The sequence below is a fragment of the Acinonyx jubatus genome, chromosome B2, assembly GCF_027475565.1.
Source record: "Acinonyx jubatus isolate Ajub_Pintada_27869175 chromosome B2, VMU_Ajub_asm_v1.0, whole genome shotgun sequence".
In the NCBI taxonomy this organism is placed as follows: domain Eukaryota; kingdom Metazoa; phylum Chordata; class Mammalia; order Carnivora; family Felidae; genus Acinonyx; species Acinonyx jubatus.
In genome coordinates, this window is record NC_069385.1 from 108,622,526 (window position 1) to 108,644,047 (window position 21,522).

Below are 21,522 nucleotides of genomic sequence, written 5' to 3' on the forward strand. Positions count from 1 at the left end.
GGTGGCTCAGTTGGTGGAGCATGTGACTCTTGATCTCAGGGTTGTAAGTTAGAGCCCCACATTGAGTGCAGAGATTACTTAAAAATAAAATCTTAAGGGGCGCCTGGGTGGCTCAGTCGGTTAAGTGTCTGACTCTTGATTTCAGCTCAGTCATGATCTCAAGGTTCTTGAGATTGAGCCTTCCATTGGGGTTCCCCACTGACAGCCCTGTGTGGGGCTCTCTGCTGACAGCACGGAGCCTGCTTGGGATCTTGGGATTCTCTGTCTCTCTCTCTCTCTCTGCCCCTCCCCTGCATGTGTGCATGTATGTTCTCCTTCTTTCTCTCAAAATGAATACATTAAAAACTAAAAAAAATAACATTTTAATTAATTAATTAACTAATTAATATAATGCTAAGGGATAGAAAAAGAGATCAAAGAGAAATTCCAGGAACAGATCTACACCAGATAAAATGCAATGGAGGAATATATGATGCTTTTAATAAATGATGCCCAGTCAGTTAAATATTGCTATGAGAAAAAAAAATGAATCTTAATCCCAACCTCAGATCATATAATAAAATTCCAGGTGAGTGTTGATCCAATGTAAAAGGTAAAACAATAAAGTTTTTAGAAGAAAACATAAAAGAACATCTTCATGATTTTGAAGAGGACAAATTTTTAAATAAGGAGGGGTAGAAAAAAAAGGGGGAGGACACCTGGGTGGCTCCGTCGGTTAAGCGTCCGACTTTGGCTCAGGTCATGATCTCATAGTTCATGAGTTCAAGCCCTGCACTGGGCTCTGTGCTGACAGCTCAGAGCCTGGAGCCTGCTTCGGATTCTGTGTCTCCCTCTCTCTCTGCCCCTCCCCTGCTCGCACTCTGTCTCTATCTCTCTCAAAAATAAATAAACGTGAACAAATTTTTTTAAAAAAAGAAGAAGGGGTAGGGGGCCTCGCTGGCTCAGTTGGTGGAGGGTGCAACTCTTGATCTCAGAGTCATGAGTTCCCCACGTTGGGCATGGAACCTACTTAAAATACCAAAAATGCCAACGACAAAAGAAAAAACTGATAAATTACACTGTATTAAAAAAATTTTTTAATGTTTATTTATTTTTGACAGAGAGAGAGAGACAGAGCATGAGCAGGGGAGGGACAGAGAGAGAGGGAGACACAGAATCCAAAGCAGGCTCCAAGCTGTCAGCACAGAGCCTGACGCGGGGCTCGAACTCACAGACTGCAAGATCATGACCTGAGCCGAAGTCGGACGCTCAACTGACTGAGCCACCCAGGCACCCCTGTATTAAAAAAAATTTTAATATTGCTTATCAGAAAAATATACTACAGAAGGCAACTCAGAAAGGAAGATGACATTTGCAGTACTTATAGCCAACAAAAAACAAGCATCCAGAATATACAAAGAACTTGTACAAACCAAGAAGAAAAAGACAGGCAACCTAATGCAAAATGGGCCAAAGACTTGAACAGACATTTTACAAAAGAAACTATCTAAATGGCTTATAAACATATGAAAAGTGACTCGTCTTCATTAGGCATAAGGGAAATGTAAATTAAATGCCCAGTGAAATCCTATGGCATACTCACCAGAATGGCCAAGGTGAAAAGTACAAAAAATATCAAATATTGATAAGGAAGTGGAGCAACTAGAACTCTTATACACAAGTGGTACCAGAATAAAGTGTTTGGTAGTATCCACTATCTAGTATCTAAGTATATACACACCCTATGACCCAACGGTTCCACTGCTAGATCTATTCCTGAGAGAAGTTTGTTCTTGTGTTCACCAAAAATCATACAGAAGAATGTTCATCACAGCACATTTTGCAGTAGTCCCAACTGGAAAGTATCCAAATTCTATTAACAAAAGAAAGGATGAATAAAGTACAGTATAACCACAGTAGAACATTATATAGCAATGGGAATGAACAGATGACAAGTATACATAACACTCGGGATGAATCTCACAAATATGCTGTTGGTGAGTAGATGAAAGCAGACCCAAAAGTGTACATGTTACGTAAGATTCTGTTCATACCAAGTTCAAATGCAGGAAAAAGTAGTTTATGATGCCAAAAGTTAGGGTAATGGTTACCCTTGAAGGGGGGATAGTGTCTAGAAGGGGACACCAAGGGGTCTTCTGAACTGCTATTAATGTTCTTTTTTTTTTTTTTTTTTTTTTTTTTTTAGTTTATTTATTTTGAGAGAGAGAGCACGCGTAAGCCGAGGAGGGGCAGAGAGAGAGGGAGAGAGAGAAAATCCTAAGCAGGCTCCGTGCCATCAGTGCAGAGCCCTGCGTGGGGCTCAAACTCATGAAACTGTGAGATTATGACCTGCGCATAAACCGAGAGTCAGACGCTGAACCGACTGAGCCACCCAGGTGCCCTATGAACTGCTGTCAATGTTCTACTTGTTGGTGTGGGTAGTGTATTCCCTTTTTGAAAATTCATCAAGCTGCACACTGATAATTTGTGTACTTTCTCATACAGGTTATTGTTTAATTAAAAAAAATTTTTAAGCTAGTCTCCTGAGCAAAATAGGGTCTCAAAGAATTTTTTTTTCATGTAGCAACTAATAACAAATGGATTCAGAAAAATATATATATTACAAAAAAAAGTATTATTTCATTTTGCTAAACGTACATAATGTTTATCTCTGGATTATGAGTGATATGTATCTCCTTTTTACCTTACTGTTTTATTTTTTCTATAATAATCACATTACTCAGCATTATATAAAATACAATTTGTTTTTTAAATATTTATTTTGATAGAGACAGAGAGTGTGAGGGGGGGAGGGGGAGGGAGAGAATCCTAAGCAGGCTTTCACCGTCAGCACAGAGCCTGATGCAGGGCTTGAACTCATGAACCATGAGATCATGTTCCAAGTCAAATTCAGATGCTTAACCAACTGAGCCATGCAGGTGTCCCACAAGTTGTTTTTTAAAATAAAATTTGATTATAAGAAGTCAGGATAAGATAATGAGGAGAGGGTTGGCACTCAAATACTTTAGCTCACTGTGCCCCAAAGACAGGGCTGTCTTACTGCCCTGGTTGTGACTGGATCCCCAGAAGCTGGAGACTTGTAAAGAAATGGGAAACGGGGGTGCCTGGGTGGCTCAGTCGGTTAAGTGTCTAACATCAGCTCAGGTCATGATCTCTCAGTCCATGAGTTCGAGCCCTGCGTTGGGCTCTGTGCTGACAGCTCGGAGCCTGGAGCCTGCTTCAGATTCTGTGTCTCCCTCTCTCTCTCTCTGTTCCTCCCCCACTTGTATTCTGTCTCTCTCTCTCTCTCAAAAATAAATAACGATTTAAAGAAAAAAAGAAAAGAAAAGAAATGGGAAACAGTACAAGCAGGAAGGGCTCAAGGTCAACATACAGAAGAAATGTGGAAGTTATAGGGAGAGGCCACGGCTTTCCTGATCCTGGCCAGGACATTTCGACATACACCCCACCAAAACCTTCTCCTCCACTCCTAATCCATGTGTCTCACTCACTCTTACGGACCTTTCTCTCCAGGATCTGCCTTTGCCGAATGCAATGTTTTATGGTAACCCAATGCCACATTTCTACTGTTCTCCTTGTCCATGGTGGTATCACTCAAGCTCCCCATGGAGCAGCTGTTCTGCATCTCCCTAGTCCACCAGGGGTGACAGTCCCAACTGGAAGATGGATTCCTTCCCTCCCCTTTGTCAGGAAACATGCTCTGCCATTTAATGAGCTTGGTTCTCCCATTTATGAGTCAGAGTAGGAAAACCATAAAATCCCCCTTTCAGGTTAATTATGGAGAGTGGGAGAGGAATATCCTAGCCACCAAGTGGAAGAATTGAGCTGTGTGTGTTTCTTATGTAGCTCTAGGGGAGCATATTATTTATCCTGCAAATCCAAAAGAGAGAAAACCAGGCCGTTGTGGTTTAAGTACTGCAAGCTTGCTCATTATGCAAGTGCATCAAACTTATGTAAAGTACCTAGCACGTGGGCCATCTCAGTAACTGCCTTATAATTAGCTTCTGTTTATTGAGCACTTAGGTCTTATCTAATCTTCGCAACCCTCTAAAATAGATTCTACTCATTCATTGTTCAACAACTATACGTTGCATTTATTATGTGTCAGCACTGTGCTAATTGCTGGAGATAGAAGTCAAAACAACAACAACACAATATCCCTGCCTTCGTGGAGCTTACAGTTTGGTGGAGAAACAATATTATACAAATAGATGTAAAACCGCGACTGTGCCAAGTACTAAAATGGAGTTATCTAGTGCTGAGAGCCAGTAACCCCTGTTAAGGAAGACTCTAATGTGGAAGTGAATTTTGAGCAGGAGAAATAAGCAGTTTTACCAGGTGGCCAAAGAGCAGGCAGAAGAAATAGCTATACGAAGGCTCTGAGGCCAAAGGGAAGTGTTAAATATAGGAGAATGAAAGGCAAGTGTGTATTGGGGTTGGAGGAGAGATTGATGGAGAAGGGAGGAATTAATTCTATGCCAGATCTACCTGATACCTGATGTTCCAGAACCGGAGTCCTAACCATTGTACAGGCCTACCCCCACCCACAAGAAGCAAAAAATCCGCATATGAATTTTAAAAGCTTTAAGGAAATAGGTGTAGTGTATGTGATTTTACAAAGAAAACCTGTCAGGGAACGAAAGAGACCTTGAGACTTCGAGGCCTGGCATATGAGAACTAGAACACCTGCCCAGGACCCTCGGAATGACTCAGACTTCACACAGGGCTCCAGGCTTAGCCCCAAGGCGGAGAGGCGAGGAAGCTAGAAATTCAAGGCTACCGGGGCGAGACTCCCACAGCCGCACACTTCCTGCTCACCATTGCGGCTGCGCGCGCGCCGTTCCGGAAGCGGAAGTGCACTAGGGGTCACCGTTAATTGTCAAGATGGCGGCTCTCAATGTGCTGGTGTATTCTTGTGGACGGCTGCTCCGAGGGCTCCTGGCTGCTCCAGTCGCGACCTGCTGGGCTCGGCCTCCAGCTCGCGGGTTCAGGGAAGGTGAGTCCTGGGTCCCGGCTACCTTCCAACGTTGAGGGAAAGAGCGGGGGAGGTTGCTTCTCTCAGCCTCCATACGCCCCTCCCTCCCTTTCCTTAGCGCGGTTCTGAAACGCGGGAGATGCAGGCGCTCTGGGGGTGCTTGGAAGCACTTTCCGGACCCTGAGGCTATTATCTTGACTTCCCACTGCTCGCAAGTGTTCTCACTAGTAGGGGAGGACGGGGGGGGGGGGGGAGGACGGAAAGAAAGGCCTGCTTAGTTAGCAGGGCAGGAAGAAACCTGTCCCGGGGTTCAGAAAAGTTTTCGGTAAACGTCTGCATGTTAGTTTTGATTTCCGTATTCTCCCAGCTGCTGCCTCCCTCGTTTAAAAAAAAAAAAAAATCCCTGAACCATAAGCGAAGGACATGTGGCTACCCTCCCCAGTTTCTCATCCGAAAATGTTGTGTTCTGATGGCGGCTTTTTCCGCCCTGGCCGCTAGTCTCCCAGAGAAGTGGAAGCTAAGGTGGAAAAGCCACTGAACAGCTGAAGCAGGCACATGCTAGATGGTGGTTCTCCTTTTCTATAATCGTTAAGTCTGGAAAGGCAGCCTGCTTCCAGCATTGAACTGAGAGCTTACAGAAGGCCAAGTACTGGACTTCAAATTGTCAAGGGATTCTGTCTGGAAAAAGAAAAGATACAGCCCCTTTCCTGAGAAGTTAGGTTCTAATGAGATGATATGTATATGCTCCAACAAATGCAAGTTTTTACATGACTAAATATAGGGAGATTTGGTTACTAGAAACAGAAACCCAATTGGAAGTTTTACTGAGGGGAATGTGTCTTGAACAGGCTTTGTAAAAAAAGGATGGACTGGCAGAGTGAAAAGGTCTTTTGGGACATAGCCTTCCTTTGTGCATTGCTGGAAGCAGGAAAGGATGAGTGGTGTGCAAAAGAAGTGATACTGGTTTTTGGTTTTGTTTTTTAAGATTCTGGCATAGTATTGGCCGACGTATCCTTCAAAGCTGAAAGGTATCCAGAGGGAAAGGGTAATCCTTATTGTCAGAGGGAACAGAAAAGTCCAAAAAGAAGAACCAAATGAAGCGTCCATTGGATTTGTCTCAGAAAGGGTCTCTTTTTAGCTTTCAGACAGCAGTGGCAGACCGGGCTCCTGGTAGGCCTGGCCCCAGCTAGCTGGGCTTGGCCTCCAGCTCGCAGATTCAGGGGAGGTGAGGGGGGTCCCAGTTTGGGGAAATCAAAGAGAGATCTCATGAAGAAACAGAAATAGGTATGTTAGAAGAACTTAGCGGTGAAGGGAAAATGGAACATTTACCAGAAAGAACAACATAATTCAGATGCTGCCTGGTTAACATTAGACAAACTAATCCATTAATAAAGAAAGGTACCGGGGCGCCTGGGTGGCTCAGTCGGTTAAGCATCCAACTTCGGCTCAGGTCACGATCTCGCGGTCCGTGAGTTCGAGCCCCACGTCGGGCTCCATGCTGACGGCTCAGAGCCTGGAGCCTGTCTCAGATTCTGTGTGTGTCTCTCTCTCTGACCCTCCCCCGTTCATGCTCTGTCTCTCTCTGTCTCAAAAATAAATAAACGTTAAAAAAAAATTTTTTTTTAATAAAAAAAAAGGAAAGAAAGGTACCAAAGAGATCATGCTGATGACAGAAGGACTTGGTAAGATGTTTCATCTCTACCCCCATGCTGCACAATAAGCATATACCCATAAGATTTTTGAGGGTGTCTACCAAGCATCAGGCTCTAACACCTGCTGTTTACATATCCATTGTGAAATTGAAAGTTGAAAACAGTTTTTTGCCATGTTTCCGGAGAATGCACGAGAGGAATCAGGGTTTCCTGATTCCTGATCAGGGTTTGTTTGTTTGTTTACAAAAGAGTATTTGAGATTCAAATTTTTTCAGCTGGAGATTTTGTGAGATGATGGACTGTATAATCAGATTGGTCTTTGAACTCTTTCTCTCCGTAAATATCTGGGTTGGTAACTCTTTGGTGTTACTTGCCGTCAGACCTAAAAGCTAAATCATTGAATCATGTGACCTTACATAAAGGCATTACCATATTCTTTATTCTGCTTGAGAACCACCTGTCTTCAAAGCCTTTAAATGAAACCACTTTGTCTTGATACACTATTTAAAGTTGTGGGGAGGAAGCTGGTGTTTTGCTGAAAATACTCATCCTACTTTTTAGAGTATCAGACAGTACTCTCTAATTATAGGCAGAGTTCATGAACACCCAACACTTGCCTGTAGAGACTCTCAGGCTAAAGCAGTGGTTCTCAACCGGGGGCAGTTTTGTCCCCCAGGGAACATTTGGCAATGTCTAGAAACACTTTTGGTTGTCACAACTGGTAGTCCTGGCATTTGGTGGGTAGAGGCCAGGGATGCTGCGAAACATCCAGTGCACAGGATGGCATCCCCAGGAAGGGACAGCCTGGGCTGAAATGTTAGTTGTGCTGCTGGTTTAAGGTTGATCAGAGGGACACAAAAAAAGCAAAAAAGATCCTGGAAAAAGCAAAAGTGAAGGAAGATAAAAATGGAAATTGTGGTTTAGTATGCGCCCTGCTGCAAGCACTGTGCTAGGTTTTCCACATACATTTATTCAGTCTTCTCAATTTTTTTTTTAATGTTTATTCTTGAGAGAGACAGAGACAGAGTGCAAGAAGGAAGAAGCAGAGAGAGACGGAGACACAGAATCCAAAGCAAGCTCCAGGCTCTGACCGTCAGCACAGAGCCTGACACAGGGCTCAAAATCACAAGCCATGAGATCATGACCTGAGCCGAAGTCGGACACTTAACCGACTGAGCCACCCAGGCACCCCCTTCTCAACAGTTCTTACAGGTGGATATTACTAACATTTTTACAATGAGAAAATCTGGCCCAGAGGAGTTCAGTAGCTGCCCAAGATCACACAGCTAGTAAGTGATGGCCTCAAAGTAGAGCCAGCACTCTTCCCTCTCCACCATTAATATCACTGGGCTACTCGACAGAAGGGCTTCCCTGTGGTTCTCCCCCAGTGAAAACTCTCATCACTTAACTCGCCGAGGACCATTAGTACTTTTTATGGGAAAGATTGTGTTAGATCTCATTCCTGCCTTATCACTCTTGGGAAGGAAATGTATTTAAATTTTTTTTTATTTTAAGTTTATTTATTTTTGAGAGAAAGAGTGAGTGGGGGAGAGGCAGAGAGAGAGAGAGTGAGAGAGAATCCCAAGCAGGCTCCACACTGTCAGCATGGAGCCCAATGCAGGGCTTGAACCCCACAAACCGTGATACCATGACCTGAGCTGAAACCAAGAGTTGGGTACTCAACTGACTGAGCCACCCAGGCGCCCCATGGGAAGGAAATGTATTTAAAACAAGAAAAATAAACAGACGTGACTATCTGAATGAATAATAATCATCTATCAGAAACCAGTGCAGAGTATGTTGAAATGAGTAATGGCTGAGGGAATTTTCTTCATCTTTTCCAGTTAGCTAAGGGGTTTTCTGGAGGACTTAGCAATTCAGACAAGGATGTGCATGTCAAGTGGACATCTCTATAGCTAAAAGCTTTAAGAGACGAGTGTGTGAGTTGGAGGCTTTCCAGACTTGAAGGGACATAGTCCAGAGTAGCCTGCTAGTGGAAAAAGCATAGTAAAGTGTAATACACAGGGACATTCCCATCAGAGGTCCAAGGGAAAAGAACAGGCTAGGTGATTAGGGAATCAGAAAACTTTGGTAACAGGGGCGCCTGGATGGCTCAGTCGGTTAAGCGTCTGACTTCGGCTCAAGTCACGATCTCGTGGTCTGTGGGTTCGAGCCCCGCGTCAGGCTCTGGGCTGATGGCTCAGAGCCTGGAGCCTGCTTCCGATTCTGTGTCTCCCTCTCTCTCTGCCCCTGCCTCATTCATGCTCTGTTTCTCTCTGTCTCAAAAATAAATAAAACGTTTAAAAAAAAAATCTATAAATAAAAAAGAAAAAAAAGAAAACTTTGGTAACAGAACTAAAGATGAACAAAAGGGAGTGGGGAAGGAGTTTGAGAAAAGTAGTCAATAGCCAGAAGTGCTGCCACACATCCCAAACCCCCACTCGACTCCCTGGCCCTGCCCTAAGACTTGTAAGTGCCGCCTGTTAGCCATCAGTGACTCCGTTCTGTAATACTGTGCTTGGGACTTGGTTTCCATGGATCCTGTCCAAGAAGGACTTGGTCTCTGGGCACTTGCTGTGGCAGCGCCCTCCACATCATTCATGGGTCCTCCTTCCAACTTTACTAAACAGTTGAGTCTTTATACTGCCGCAGTTCACTGTGTCTGTGTTTATGTGGCCATCAAGGTCTTTCTGCGTTCACTGCAATCTCACCACAGCGCTGTTTGCTCTCGACTGTTACAATTCAGTTATCTTGGATTCCATCCTAGGCGAGTATTTATTGAAGTACTCAAAGGACCTCTTTACAAGGCATGGACTTTTATTGTAGTGAAGTTCCCATACTTGGTTTCATTCCTTTTTCTCCTCTAGGCCAAAGACTGTCTTCCTGTTCTGTTCTAATTCTCCACAGTAGGTAGAGCAGGGCTGTACCCTCCACAGGTGCTCAGCAACTTGTGTTGTCTCACTCACATGGGACGGATGATTTGATGTGTATGAGAAGTGCCTATCTTAGAAGATTCGACCCCTAATTCCAGTTTAGAAAACTGCTTCATGTCTTTCCTTAGTTTACTTGATAATAGCCACACCTCAGAGCACAAGGGTGATTCCATCTTTTTCTAAACAAGTTTTCCGTTAGTACCTGAACCTCTTAGTCCAGCTTTTCATGGCCATCCCTATCTTGAACGGAGAGGAGGTCAGGGACAAAATGGATCTCAGGGTTTGTTTGGTTTTGACTTGTTTTTGTATGCACACTGAAAATCAATACTATTTTGATTCCTATCTCCTGTTTTCGGAGGCTTAAAATCTGCTAGGGGCCTCTTCAGGCTCCAGCCAGGCCTCCTGCCCCTGCACTGAGACACAGCCCTGATCACTCTCAATCCTGCAAGAGTTCTCGGGTCATTCCTTCTGGTTTGACAAGTTGTCTGCATAAGATAAGCATCTGCCTATTGTTTTACCCACTGGATTATAGTAAGATGATTCACTGGCTCAGGGTTGCTGTGTGGGGAGCTGGCCACAGGCTTTTGATCTCTCTTCCAGGGGCCAATGAGATGACTTCAGGGTTTGGTTCTTTGCCGGGAGTGATGTGTGTTCTGTTAGATTTGTTTACCTCATGGTTAGGACCCAAGTGCCTCCACAGAGAGGGGAACCACATGTTTATCCGCTTCATGTTTCAAGACATCGTTCTCCTGCTGGCTTGAGTGTACCAGAATGTGTCTCTCCTTTTGTTTCCTACCGGGATTATTAAAAACTTGCCCCTCACCTGTTGCTGCTTAGATTTGGTTGCTCTCTGCCCCTCTCCCAAGTTGGTTTTTGCAAAGTTTCCGGGGTGCCTGGAAGCCCTGCTGAGCTGGGGCTGAGTCCTTTTTCTGCTCCCCCCGCGTTTGTACATTGACACGTTCCAGTGACCGTCTCCCTGCAGCTGTGCTGGCCTCCTGACTGAGCATCAGTCTGAGTCTCACCCACATCCCGCTTAGGCTGGTCTCTGTTCTGAACAAGTAGATCCGTGTGTGGGGTGACGCATTTTCTTTTACAGGGAGAAAACTAGTTTGTCTTTGAATGGATTAGTAACTACAGTGTTCTGGAGGAAGCCTCAGGGCCTTTCTGGCCATCATTACTCCTTTGTGTATCTGGAGTGGGAACATTGAGGGGCTCTCAGGTTGGTCGTTTTGGAGTAATGAGTCTTTCTGAATGGTCTTGCCCAAAAAATAAATGGGGGACAATTCCAGACAGTCTGTGTCCAATTAGGTGTTGGTCACAGAACTCAGTGATCACAGATGCTGCCCTGGGCCTCCAGTTGAGTTAGAATTGCCTCATTTTTTTCTTAGACATTCTCTTTCTCTCTTTTTCTTGTTTATTATTTATTGCAAAAGCAGTACGTGTTTATTTTAGAAACTTTAGAAAATACGGACAGGCATAAAGAGAATAAATTCACGTACTGCCACCACTGAATGAAAACAGCATTACCATTTGGGTACACAGCTTCAGGGGTCTGAGCCTCCTGAAGTCTACGTCTGATTGTATGCTCATCAGCGTGTTTCCAGGAAAAGATCCATAATTTTCACTAGATTTTTTTTTAATGTTTATATATTTTTGAGAGAGACAGAGCAGGAGTGGGGGAGGGGGAGAGAGAGAGGGAGACACAGGCTCCAGGATCTGAGCTGTCAGCACAGAGCCTGGTGTCGGGCTCAAACCCACCAACCGCAAGATCATGACCTGAGCCGAAGTCGGACACTTAACCGACTGAGCCACCCAGGCGCCCCTCCAAGAACTTTGTTTGATCATGTTTGCCGAACATGCACCATGGGCTTGGTTCTTCTTTGAATATTGTTGAAGTTGTCATTCTGCATCCTGGTTGAGTACACCAGGAGTAAATACATACAGCCTGATGGATGTGTGTGTGACTTACTGTCTTGCCCTCAAGTTTTCTTCTGACTGCCTCAGACCTTAACAGGTGGAGAGCTCTGTCTGGAATTGCAGTGCTCTCCTGAAAACTCAGCCTGGACCAGCGTCTGCAGGGCCCTCTCCCCCACCACCCTCTCCAGTGTACATGCAGCAAAGGTACAACCCTGCAGGAGAGGAGTGGAGAAGGACAGAGGAGTTAAGTCACACTGCTACCTCATACAGCTATAACCCGGCTTCCCAGGCTGAGTTCTGGGAGTGCCATCTGCTTGTCTGCTGTGGGGCCGCTGGCACAGCATTAGGTCAGTCCTGTGTCTGAAACGTCAGGGTCAGAAGCCATGTTTGTCTGATTCTTGTCACGAAAGGACACATGCAGTAGGTACTTTTGAAGACCTTTTAGATGCTTCTGTCCCCACCCCCACCTCACCACCTCTGAGGTCACATCGCTAGGCATGGTAGGGTAGGATCTTGCCAATTCCCCTGGTTTAGAACCAAGATGAATTCTGGCTCAGAACAACAAAAACAATGTGGAGACCCTTAATCCCAGAGAGATGATATTACTTGGGGATCTAGGCTTGTCCCCACCTAGCCTCAAGGGCATAGAGCCTTGGCACTTGGAGGTGAACCCTGTACCCTTTTCTCTTCCAGGTGGGGATAGTGGGAGAGTGCAGACTGAAAGCTCCGTTTTTCTGCATGTGTAGAATTTGAGCTATTATTTGAAACTCCCTGTTCCTTATTAAATGGCTGACCTAATTTTTCCCCTTTATCTCTGTAGTGGTGGAGATCCAAGAAGGGAAGACAACTATAGTAAGTATCATTGAGCTGGCCACTACAGCCTCTTTAATGCTTGTAGCTGCCTGGGAGGGACAGATGGACGGAGGCCCAAACTGGACTCCTGGCTTCAGGAGCAGCTCCCTCTGTCATCATAAATCCCACAGTCTACCATTTTTCAAGCTGTGCACTGTAGTGGTTGAATCAGAAACAGTCACTGTGCCTGGACTGAGGCCTCTGTTATTTGATTAAAGTGGCATTTTGTATGACAAGGTCTCAGAGGTCTTTGTTGATACGTTCTTTGGTGGGTGATTAATCAGTTTTCTAAAGGGGAAACTAAGGCAGTGGTGAGACTGGAAAGCCCAAATAAGCTGACCCATGGTGGGGAGCCTGGATCTCAGTCCCTTTCTTTCCTGCCTAGAATGACCAAGCTACTTCTTAAGTGACACAGTTAAAAGGTGACACTGTCTGGGCCCTGGGCTCTCTAGCTAGTGCGCTGGCTTGTCTGTTGGTTAAGTAGTTAGAATGATTCTTCATCCACCTACTCCCCCCTTTCCCTCAGTAGGCCCATCTCACCTCCCTTCCTCGGGGAGTCATGGGGCCTAGATTATCCTATAATCCCTAAAAGACAACGTTGTTTTCACATGGCCTGCCATGCTTCCAAGAAACCCTCAACTACTCCACAGAGCTCCCAGAAGCCTCTGACTTCCATGTCAACCAGGGATTTAACCCTTCTGGCAGCCAGCCACGCTTGATTCTCCTCAAGGCAGTCTTATCCCCAGGACAAGCCCTCTTTGGGTTCCCTCTTTGGGTCTTCCCCAGAATACTTCCTCCAGCTTTTCACTGGTTAACCTCAAAACAGTTCTTTTTAGGGGGCTCCCATCCCTCTGGGCACCTCTTTTGGTTCCCTTATTCAAAGCCAAAACAAGCATTCACCCTAGAAACTCCATGCTGGTGGAGAAAAATATATCTGACCTTTGAATATGGAGTGTTTTTCCATATGGAGCGTGAATTTGCTATTTGCAAAATAAACGTGGAGACATTGTGGCACTGTGAGACCCCTGGCTAACTTTGGGTACTGCTCACTTTCTGGGTCTCACTGTCTTCATCTATAAAATAATATTATGATGCTTCCCTCACTAGGTCATAGGGGTGAAATGGGGTGATACATGTGAACCATTATTAGCACAGAGCCAGGCATACAGTGGGGAGTCAATAAATGTTAGCTCTCTCCCCCGTCAGGTCCGCCTTAACTTCCTCCCAAGACCTACCATGCGTCTCCACGTTTTCCCCAATGCACTTCTCCATTTCTGGCATGGCTGTGATGGCCTTGGTAGAAAGTTAGGTAGCAGTGCCCGCACAGCCTTGCATTGCATCCAACCCCCTTTCCCTTTTGCCAGTTCTCCCCCAAGAGACAGTATTGCTTTCCTCCCAGAGCCCAGCCTCGCTCTCATAATCCATGGCCTCAATCAGCAAGGTTTTCTAAACTCCCCCTCTTGTAATCAGAGCTGCCTCCCAGATCATTGGCTTATTAATTCCAAGGCTGTGTCACAGGATACAGCAGCAGTGGCGGAGGTCATTGCACACGTGGCCTCAGCAGGATTTGAAAGGTGGCATCCAAAATGATGAAAGCAAGGAGGAAGGCGGGGGAGTGTATCTTCCCACGTGTGTTTTAAAGAGAGAGAGAAAAAGCAGGAGGGTACACGATACCTGCTTGTAGAGGGATAGATCAGGCTTTCTCAGCCTCAGTGCTGTTGGCATTTGGGGCTGGCTAAATCTGTTGTGGGGGCTGTTCTCTGCCTTGTAGCACAGTTAGCAGCTTCCCAGCTAGATGCCAGTAGCACCCCATCCCCCAGCTGTGGCAATCTAAAATGTCTCAGACATTGTCCCACATCCCCTGGGGGGCAAAATCCTGCCTGGTGGAGAACCACTGGCATAGACTTACCTCTGTAAGATGAAGCTGGAAATGGCACTGTCCTCTGAGAAGGATATGTGGGATGGGAGGGAGACTTCCTTTTAACTGTGTATCCCTGCACAGTTTGAAACTTCTTAGCATATGCATTTATTACTTTTTCCCAAAGCACGAAACATGATGTTCTGGTGTTTTCTTTTGCTTTGTTTTGTTTTGTTTTGTTTGAGGAAGGGAAGATAGTGTTCAGCTGATAAAGCAAACCCCTCCCTCTTGCCATCAACATTAAGTCTAATTGCCACTACTCTTACATGCCACCGTGTGTCTCTGGCCACCCCTAAGGCCCAGTATACAAAAGCTGCAGAACCACCAGCACAGTTCGGGTGGAGAGACCTATCAGCCACTCCCACATGTCCCCAGAGATGAACTTTCCCCAGCATCTCACCATTTTGGGGGTTGCTCAAGGATCTGAAGCCCCACGTGGCCTTCTCCTCACTGGCTCTCTTTCTCTGCCTCCTAGATTGAAGGCCGGATGACAGGGACTCCCAAGGAAAGTCCAAACCCCCCTAACCCCACTGGCCAGTGCCCCATCTGCCGGTGGAACCTGAAACACAAGTATGGCTATGAGGTGAGTCTACTCAGACATTCGGTTCTGCATGTCATGGAGGTCATGGTCCCTGGTTCACTTAAGCAGCATCCCCACTCCCCAACCCCAACCCCCCCTGCCAGCCACTGCATCTCATGGAGCCACCAAAGACAGGAGCATTTTGTTCAATGGCTCTCAACCCTGGCTGTGCCAGGGAGCTTAAAAAAAAAAACAAAAAAAAACCAGCCCCGCCCCAGACACTGATTCCATTGGTCTGGGGTGGAGCCTGGCCATCATGATTTTTTAAAGCTCCCAGGGTGATCCTAATGTGTAGCCAGGGTTGAGAGTCACTAACTTAGATCATGGTCTGGTTGCATGCAGTTCAGACCACCAGGGCCCTGTAACCCAGTCTTGCAGGGCGTGTTCCCAAGGGAATGAAATCAGAATCTAGATTTGACTTTTTGCCTTTTCTTAGGAGGGTATATTTGGAGAGTCCTCACTATGCTCTGGGGACACATTACTGTCTCTTTCCATACGAAGCTATAAAGGCTCCTGTTCGCTCCAGCTCTTCTAGAGCTGTTGTCTCCACGGAAAGGTGATAATGGTGAATAACAACAAGACGTAACCCGCACTGAGTGCAGGCTCCATGTCAGGCACTGTTGTAAGCATTTACATGTCTTAATTCACTTAGCTTTCACAATATCCCTGTGAAATAGGTATTTTTTTCACCCTTGTTTTCTAGATGAGGAAATTCGAGGCATGGAAAAGTTGGTGAATTTGCCTCAGTTCACCCAGCTAGTATCAGAGCCAGGATATAAACTCTAGGGATACAAAACCCAGGCAGAGCCTACTATCCTGACTGCTGTTCGCCATCCTCTCTAGAAACAGGGAGGTCTTGGGGGAAGGGACGCAGCCCTAGAAAAATCCATACTTGTCCTTCAGAGTTCTATTGGTGACATTAAGCACCCTATTTTTAGCTTTCAGGTGATTCAGGCTCTGGGCCAATTTGACCTGCAAGTTGTCCCTGTGCCCCTCTGTGGAATGGGATGACTAAGGGCAGAGATCCCGGTCAGGTGGTAAGAGCAGGAGAGGCCACATGCCCATGGGATCTGAACAGAATGACCCGACTAATCTCCTGGGCCGGGAGCCTTGGCTCTGGGCCACCCAGCAGGGAGGGGGGCTCCTTTCACTCTGCCCCGGGCCCTTCTGCTCATAACTGCCTGAAGTAATCGGAAGCCTGCAGGTCACGGAGCAGTGTTGACAGCTTCTTGTGACATGAAGTTAGTGGGGTTGTGTCCATACTTAGAATCCCAGCTGAAAATGGGGAAGTGAAGCCCACACCTGCCTAACCACCATGGGGCACTCTTTCTACCAGCCGTTTCCAGGAAATGGATTTGGCTGTGTTTATCCAGCAGAAGAAATCCAATCCCCTCCGAGGTAAAGGCTAAAGTTGTTTTCCTTTTACCCCTTTCCACTCAGGACAATGTTAGCCTGAGCTGCACAAAGCTGTCGGCTTGCTTGGCAGCCTGCAGTGGGGGGGCTGGGGCTGTGGGCCCAGTTTATTAGCCCTGGATAATCTAATCCAAGTTCTTTTCACCAGATTCTAAAGATTACAGGGGTGGGAATTGGGGGCTCGGGTCCCTGAGGAGCTGTCCAGTGATTAAAACAAATCTGCGGTTATACAGCGAGGCGCCTGCCAGGGCAGCAAGTCCGTTTGTGGAACATGACTGCTGAGACTGGCATGCCAGGCCCCTCAGGGTGGGCGGGGCTGCCATCTCCATCGGGAAGTAATAGCCTTTTATTTAACCCCCTCAGCCACCCTATGAAAGTTGGAAGGGGAACTCAACTCTGGTCTTGATTTTGGCTCTGTTTGTCCTTGTTTCCTTCACTTGTCCAAAGCGGTCTCACAGTCCAAAGGAAGCCTGAGGATCCATTCACATCTGCTCACAGGGGGCTTAAGAAGATGTGGCATTCAACTTCACAACCCTCGTCCCCTCCCACTCGGCTCATATGCTGCCTCGCACTTCCAAGGGAAGAGCATAGGTTGGAGGGGTGGTCTGTGTGTATTCTGGTCCCATGGCATGTAGGCTTTGGGGTAGAAATGGTACCCATTTTCCCACTTTCCCTCTTGTGTGTAAATCTGTGACGTGCCCCCTATCTCACCCAAGGAGAATAATAGACGTTTCATTACCAAAAAAGATGCTGCTGGTGCTCGAAAGATTAATGCACTTTTTTTTTTTTTTTTAAGAGCAAGCAGGGGAGGGCAGAGGGAGAGAGAAAATCTTAAGCAGGCTCCACGCTCAGCACAGAACCCAACATGGGGCTCAGTCTCACAAACCGTAAGATCATGACCTGAGCTGAATCCAGAGTCCAGTGCTCAACAAATTGAGCCACCCAGGTGCCCCAAGATTAACCCTTCTTGAAGAGTTTGTTTTCTAATCTATCAAAGATTCTTATGGAGGAGCTGAGAGCCTTTGGAGTTGGTTATGGGTTAGAAAATCTTATCAAGGTGGGATTTAACTTTTGTTAGGGTAAAGGTGGAACAGTGTGCAAAGCTCTATATAGAAGGTGTGGTATCAGGTTGGTTCCTGAGGGAGACCTCAACCCCCTGGAGTGCTGGGGTGGGACGGCCTCCCCTGTAGGCCACAAGACCCTGGTTCCCTATATCAAACACCTACCAGCTGAGTGTCTGCAGTTTTCCCTTTCCACCAGGATGTTCTGCTGCTCAGTCAGTTCATCCGGCCTTGCGGGGGCATGCTGCCTCGAAGGATCACAGGCTTGTGCCAGGAAGAGCACCGCAAGATTGAGGAGTGTGTGAAGATGGCACACCGGGCAGGTAGAATGCCCCCTCGGGGCTAAGAGGGGCAGAGGGCTATCGGTGCCATCCCCCCGATCCCACCCCTCGCTGGCCACCCCATGTTCCAGCCCCTCCTGGAAGAGAAATGGACATCCAGAGTCTTCATTATACCCGCCACCTGGTGCCAACTTCCTGCCCCCCTGGGCTTTCCCTCTAGCACCCGAGAGCTGCAAAGGGAGCTACAAGACCATCCCACATGTGCTCTTGCTTCCACTCAGGTCTGTTCCCAAATCACAGGCCTCGGCTTCCTGAAGGATTTGTTCCGAAGAGCAAACCCCAGCTCAATCGGTAAGCAAACCTGGGTGTCAGCACCAGGAGCATTTGGCAGGCCCTCTGCTCTCACTGTATTCCACTGGGGAAGCCATTTACTGGAGCTCGTCCCACAGCTCTGAAAGCTAGAGGGCTGCTTGGCTGTCCGTTCCATCCCTCCCAGCATGAGCACCCACCGCCGCTGCGGTTGACGCCGTGCACACTTCTGTGAGCCTCCCCTGCTGGCCTCAGCCTCTCTCCTCTTCCCTCCCCAGCTGGGCACTTAGCATAGGGGCAAAGAGGGTAAGAAGGTCTGCTGGTTGGGCATTAGAATGTGCTAATCCCCTGTTTATGACATCATACTGAGTTGCTATGGGAATGTCAGAGCACTTCTACAAACTTCGGTATCCCAGCACTAGGGTTACTAAAGGGCAAAATGAGGCCTTAGAAATGGGAGGGCTCTTTGGGGTAGGGCCACTGTGCACGTCCTACACTACAGAGCTTTAGCATCCACATAGACCAGATTTGCAAATGGCGCTCCCTAGAGTCCTGCAGTTAACCTGCAAGGCTGTTCATGGCAGCCTGGGAGGTCCTGAGCTTATGTAGAGGAGAGGAAGGCCCCTAGATCCTGGAATCAATCAGTCTGCCTTTCAGCCTAAGCAGGGTGGCCCCCTCTGGTATAGAAACACATTCCTGTCTCACACTCCCAGACAGCTCCTTTACCATACTCATGTCTTCCTAGATCTGTAATACCCCCTTGTTGAGAGTAGATCTGGGTTTATAAAGTTGATTTTGGTCTTCCTTCTTGTCCCCCCCCCCCCCCCATCAGCAGCCCCTCCCTGCCCTCCGCAGTCTGTCCAGCTGCTACTATAACTGCTGTCTGTAGGGGACCAAAGATGGTTGAAGCAGAGCAAGACACCACACCCACAGCGAACCTCTAAGGCTGATCCCCAACAAAATGGCAGACACAGAGGGTGGGAGGCCAGGCAGCGGACCGGGGGTGCAGGGCCAGAGCTGGGTCTTCACTGACACCTCACCAGCACCCTGGCCCCATGCCCATCTCCACCTGTACCTCCCACGTTGCTAGCTGTGTCATTTGCCCGCAGCCCTGGGGGAGCAGATCATATTAACCTCTTCCTGCCTTTCCTGGACCATTTGGGGGTTGAGCCTACCCTCCCTTCTGACTTGTAAAGAGACAGCAGCCGGCCTGAGGACACAATCCATCCTGCCCTCAGGCCTTTGAAGCAAGGCCAGGCTCCCTCCCATATATCCGGTGTCCTTTAACGTGACACGGGATTGATGATGTGTGGGGGCTCTTGAGTTGCAAAAGGCCACTCGGGGGGGGCGGGGGGGGAAGTCCTGACTACGAGGGAGTTTGATTCCCTTGCAAGGGACTTTATGATTCCATCCAGAGGTCCTTGAGCTGTCATATACTGGCCCAGGCTCTGCTGGGCCCTGGGGAGCTACACTTCCCTCTTCCCTGGCCCCTTCAGGAGAGATAGAAAGGAGCCTCAGTTCTTCCTAGAGCTGGAGTGTTCCCCAGAGAGCTAACTGGAGGCCACCTAGGCACTCCCCCCTGCCAGCTGGCTGTTCCATGTGGCACAGGCATCAGGCCCAGGGCTAGCCAAAGCCCGGCTTCCCGCTGGTCTCTCCAGGGCAGGGGGAAAACAGCCTTAGGGTAGCAGCTCTGAAGAACCTGGTCAGCCTCAAGATTTTCTGGGGTCCTTGATCCCAATGAGCATTCCTTTTGGGGAGCCTGTTCCCATACTACATCTCTTCACCCCTTCTGAAAACTGGGAGATGGCAGCTCGGGGACCTGCCGGGTGTTCCCCTCCCTTTACCTTTACTCTTCTGCTGTCCCAGCACCACCAGCCATAGACAGGCCATCCCTGGGCCCCACCTACTACACAAAAGTCTCCCTGATGGGGGCACTGACATTGACAGTATACTGGAGAGCCCTTCCCTCCCTGCCCATACTTGGAGTATAGGCCAGCACTTCCCACAGCTTTTTACTTCCTCTCAGAGCTGATCCCTTTGCACGAGGCTAAGAGCAGGAAACCAAGGTCCGGGGGAGTTCAGCTGAAATGTATAAATCAGCAATCTTTTTTTTTTTTTTTTTCCCAGTTTTATCCAAAACTTTTCAACCAAGGTGATTAATTTTTTTTAATGAAAAAGTTTCTCATATGAGGGTCTCTAGAGGTGGCTGGGTTGAGCCCCAGCCTCGAGTGGAGGCAGGGGAGGAGCCTGGCTTTGCCATAGCTGAGCTTTCAGGACGAAGGGTGGGCCTCTCTGGACAAGATCCAGGTTTCATTCTGGATGGAGTAAACCCCAGTCCCAGCCGGCATGAGCCACTTTTCCGGGAACCGTCAGGGCCCTGGCCATCCCCAAAGGAGGCCAAAGGACTGTGGGCGGCAGCCATCTTTCCCCACCCCCCTCCTGCTTACAGGAACCTTCCTGGGCTAGGTCTGTGCCACAGGCCCTCACCCTTGGCTCCCATCATGGATTGGGTGAGGGGCAAGGGTCCTACACCAGTATGGCTGCCCAGGGGAGCTCCCGGAAGGCTGGGTTGGCAGAGGGAGCCAAGTGGGGAAGAGGGAAGGATTCCTCCAGGCCTTACATCAGCCTCTCCTCTCCCCATGACTGAGGCCAGAGAGGAATGATCTGCTCTCTGGGCAACCTCTTCCCCCGCCTCCTCCCCCAGCAAGTATACACACAAACACTGACAACTCATAAAGATCAAGGGAGCGCGTGGCCCTGGGCTGCCTGACCCTGGCCACACACACTTGAGGCAGCAAGAGCCCAGCCCATCTGTTTACAGCACACTCAGTCATTGCTCCCAGGAAAAGCCCCTGCTCCTCAAGAAGAGAAACTGGTGAAAGGCTCTGGCCTGAGGAGACAGTACCCACTCTCCCAGCTCTAGCATGGGCCACTGCCCTCACAGCCACCTCCCTACCCTCCCTCCACAGGTACCTGACCCGCTGGTCTCCCCGCTCCGTCAAGCCCATCTATAATAAAGGCCGCCGCTGGAACAAAGTGTGCATGGCTGTGGGGTCACCCCTCCTGAAAGACAACATCTCCTACTCAAGAAAGCCTTTGGTGCTGTATCACTGACGGGGCAGAGCTTCCTGAGAACGTGACCAGAGCTCCTGTACTCTGGCCCAGCTCCTCCAATGGGCACGGCAGGCACAGGAGGCAATGGACCAACTTCAGTGCCCTCACCCTGCCTGGTGACAGCACTGGGAGGGTGGCGGGGTCCCTGAGCAGCAGTTGTGGTCCTATAACTGGCAGTTCTCCCAAAAAAGAATATCATAAACCAGGCTCATGGACTCCACCACTGGTTATGTGTGCTCACTGCCTGGGAAGTGCAAGGGCCTTGAGCCCGTTTCTAGCCAGTTACCAAACGTTGAGTCACTAATCCCTTGTGATAGGCCAAGATGGTTCCCTAGCCCTGTGTTGACCGCCTTCAGCTCTTCACCCTGCAGGGCTTCGAGGAAATAAGTTGAGCTGCCTTCCTCGGAAGGCTCCTGGCTGTCCCCTCCCCTCCCCCCCCCCCACTCCCAACAGTTTCCACCCACCATCATCTCTCCATCTCCTCTCCTCTCCTCTTCCTCTCTCTCTCTCTCTCTCT

At 48.0% G+C, this 21,522-nt stretch overlaps 1 protein-coding gene across 3 annotated transcripts; it reads left to right on the forward strand.

The window, feature by feature from the left end:
- The first annotated feature begins 4,839 nt into the window (after nt 1–4,839).
- Nucleotides 4,840–21,225, forward strand: MRPS18A (mitochondrial ribosomal protein S18A). Of its 3 annotated transcripts, none has more exons than XR_008298589.1 (6): nt 4,840–4,996; nt 12,298–12,329; nt 14,723–14,830; nt 16,164–16,225; nt 16,688–17,127; nt 17,501–17,624. XR_008298589.1 is itself a non-coding variant. In XM_015071199.3 (6 exons), the coding sequence occupies exons 1-5, from the start codon at nt 4,885–4,887 to the stop codon at nt 17,895–17,897; spliced, it is 471 nt and encodes a 156-aa protein (XP_014926685.1). In that variant the 5' UTR covers nt 4,842–4,884; the 3' UTR covers nt 17,898–17,933; nt 20,861–21,002. The 3 variants fall into 3 exon arrangements, 2 of the variants coding, with proteins under 2 accessions (XP_014926685.1, XP_014926683.1); XM_015071199.3 differs by lacking the exons at nt 16,164–16,225; nt 16,688–17,127 and adding exons at nt 17,803–17,933; nt 20,861–21,002 and having other exon boundaries at nt 4,842–4,996; XM_015071197.3 differs by lacking the exons at nt 16,164–16,225; nt 16,688–17,127 and adding exons at nt 17,864–17,933; nt 20,861–21,225 and having other exon boundaries at nt 4,844–4,996.
- The last annotated feature ends 297 nt before the right edge of the window (nt 21,226–21,522 follow it).

Excerpts from the sequence above, each read along its gene's own strand:
- MRPS18A (XM_015071197.3), top strand. The coding sequence starts at position 4,885 with ATGGCGGCTCTCAATGTGCTGGTGTATTCTTGTGGACGGCTGCTCCGA. Across the intron at positions 4,997-12,297 it reads AGCTCGCGGGTTCAGGGAAG|TGGTGGAGATCCAAGAAGGG; the intron begins GTGAGTCCTGGG and ends TTATCTCTGTAG. Across the intron at positions 12,330-14,722 it reads AAGAAGGGAAGACAACTATA|ATTGAAGGCCGGATGACAGG; the intron begins GTAAGTATCATT and ends TCTGCCTCCTAG.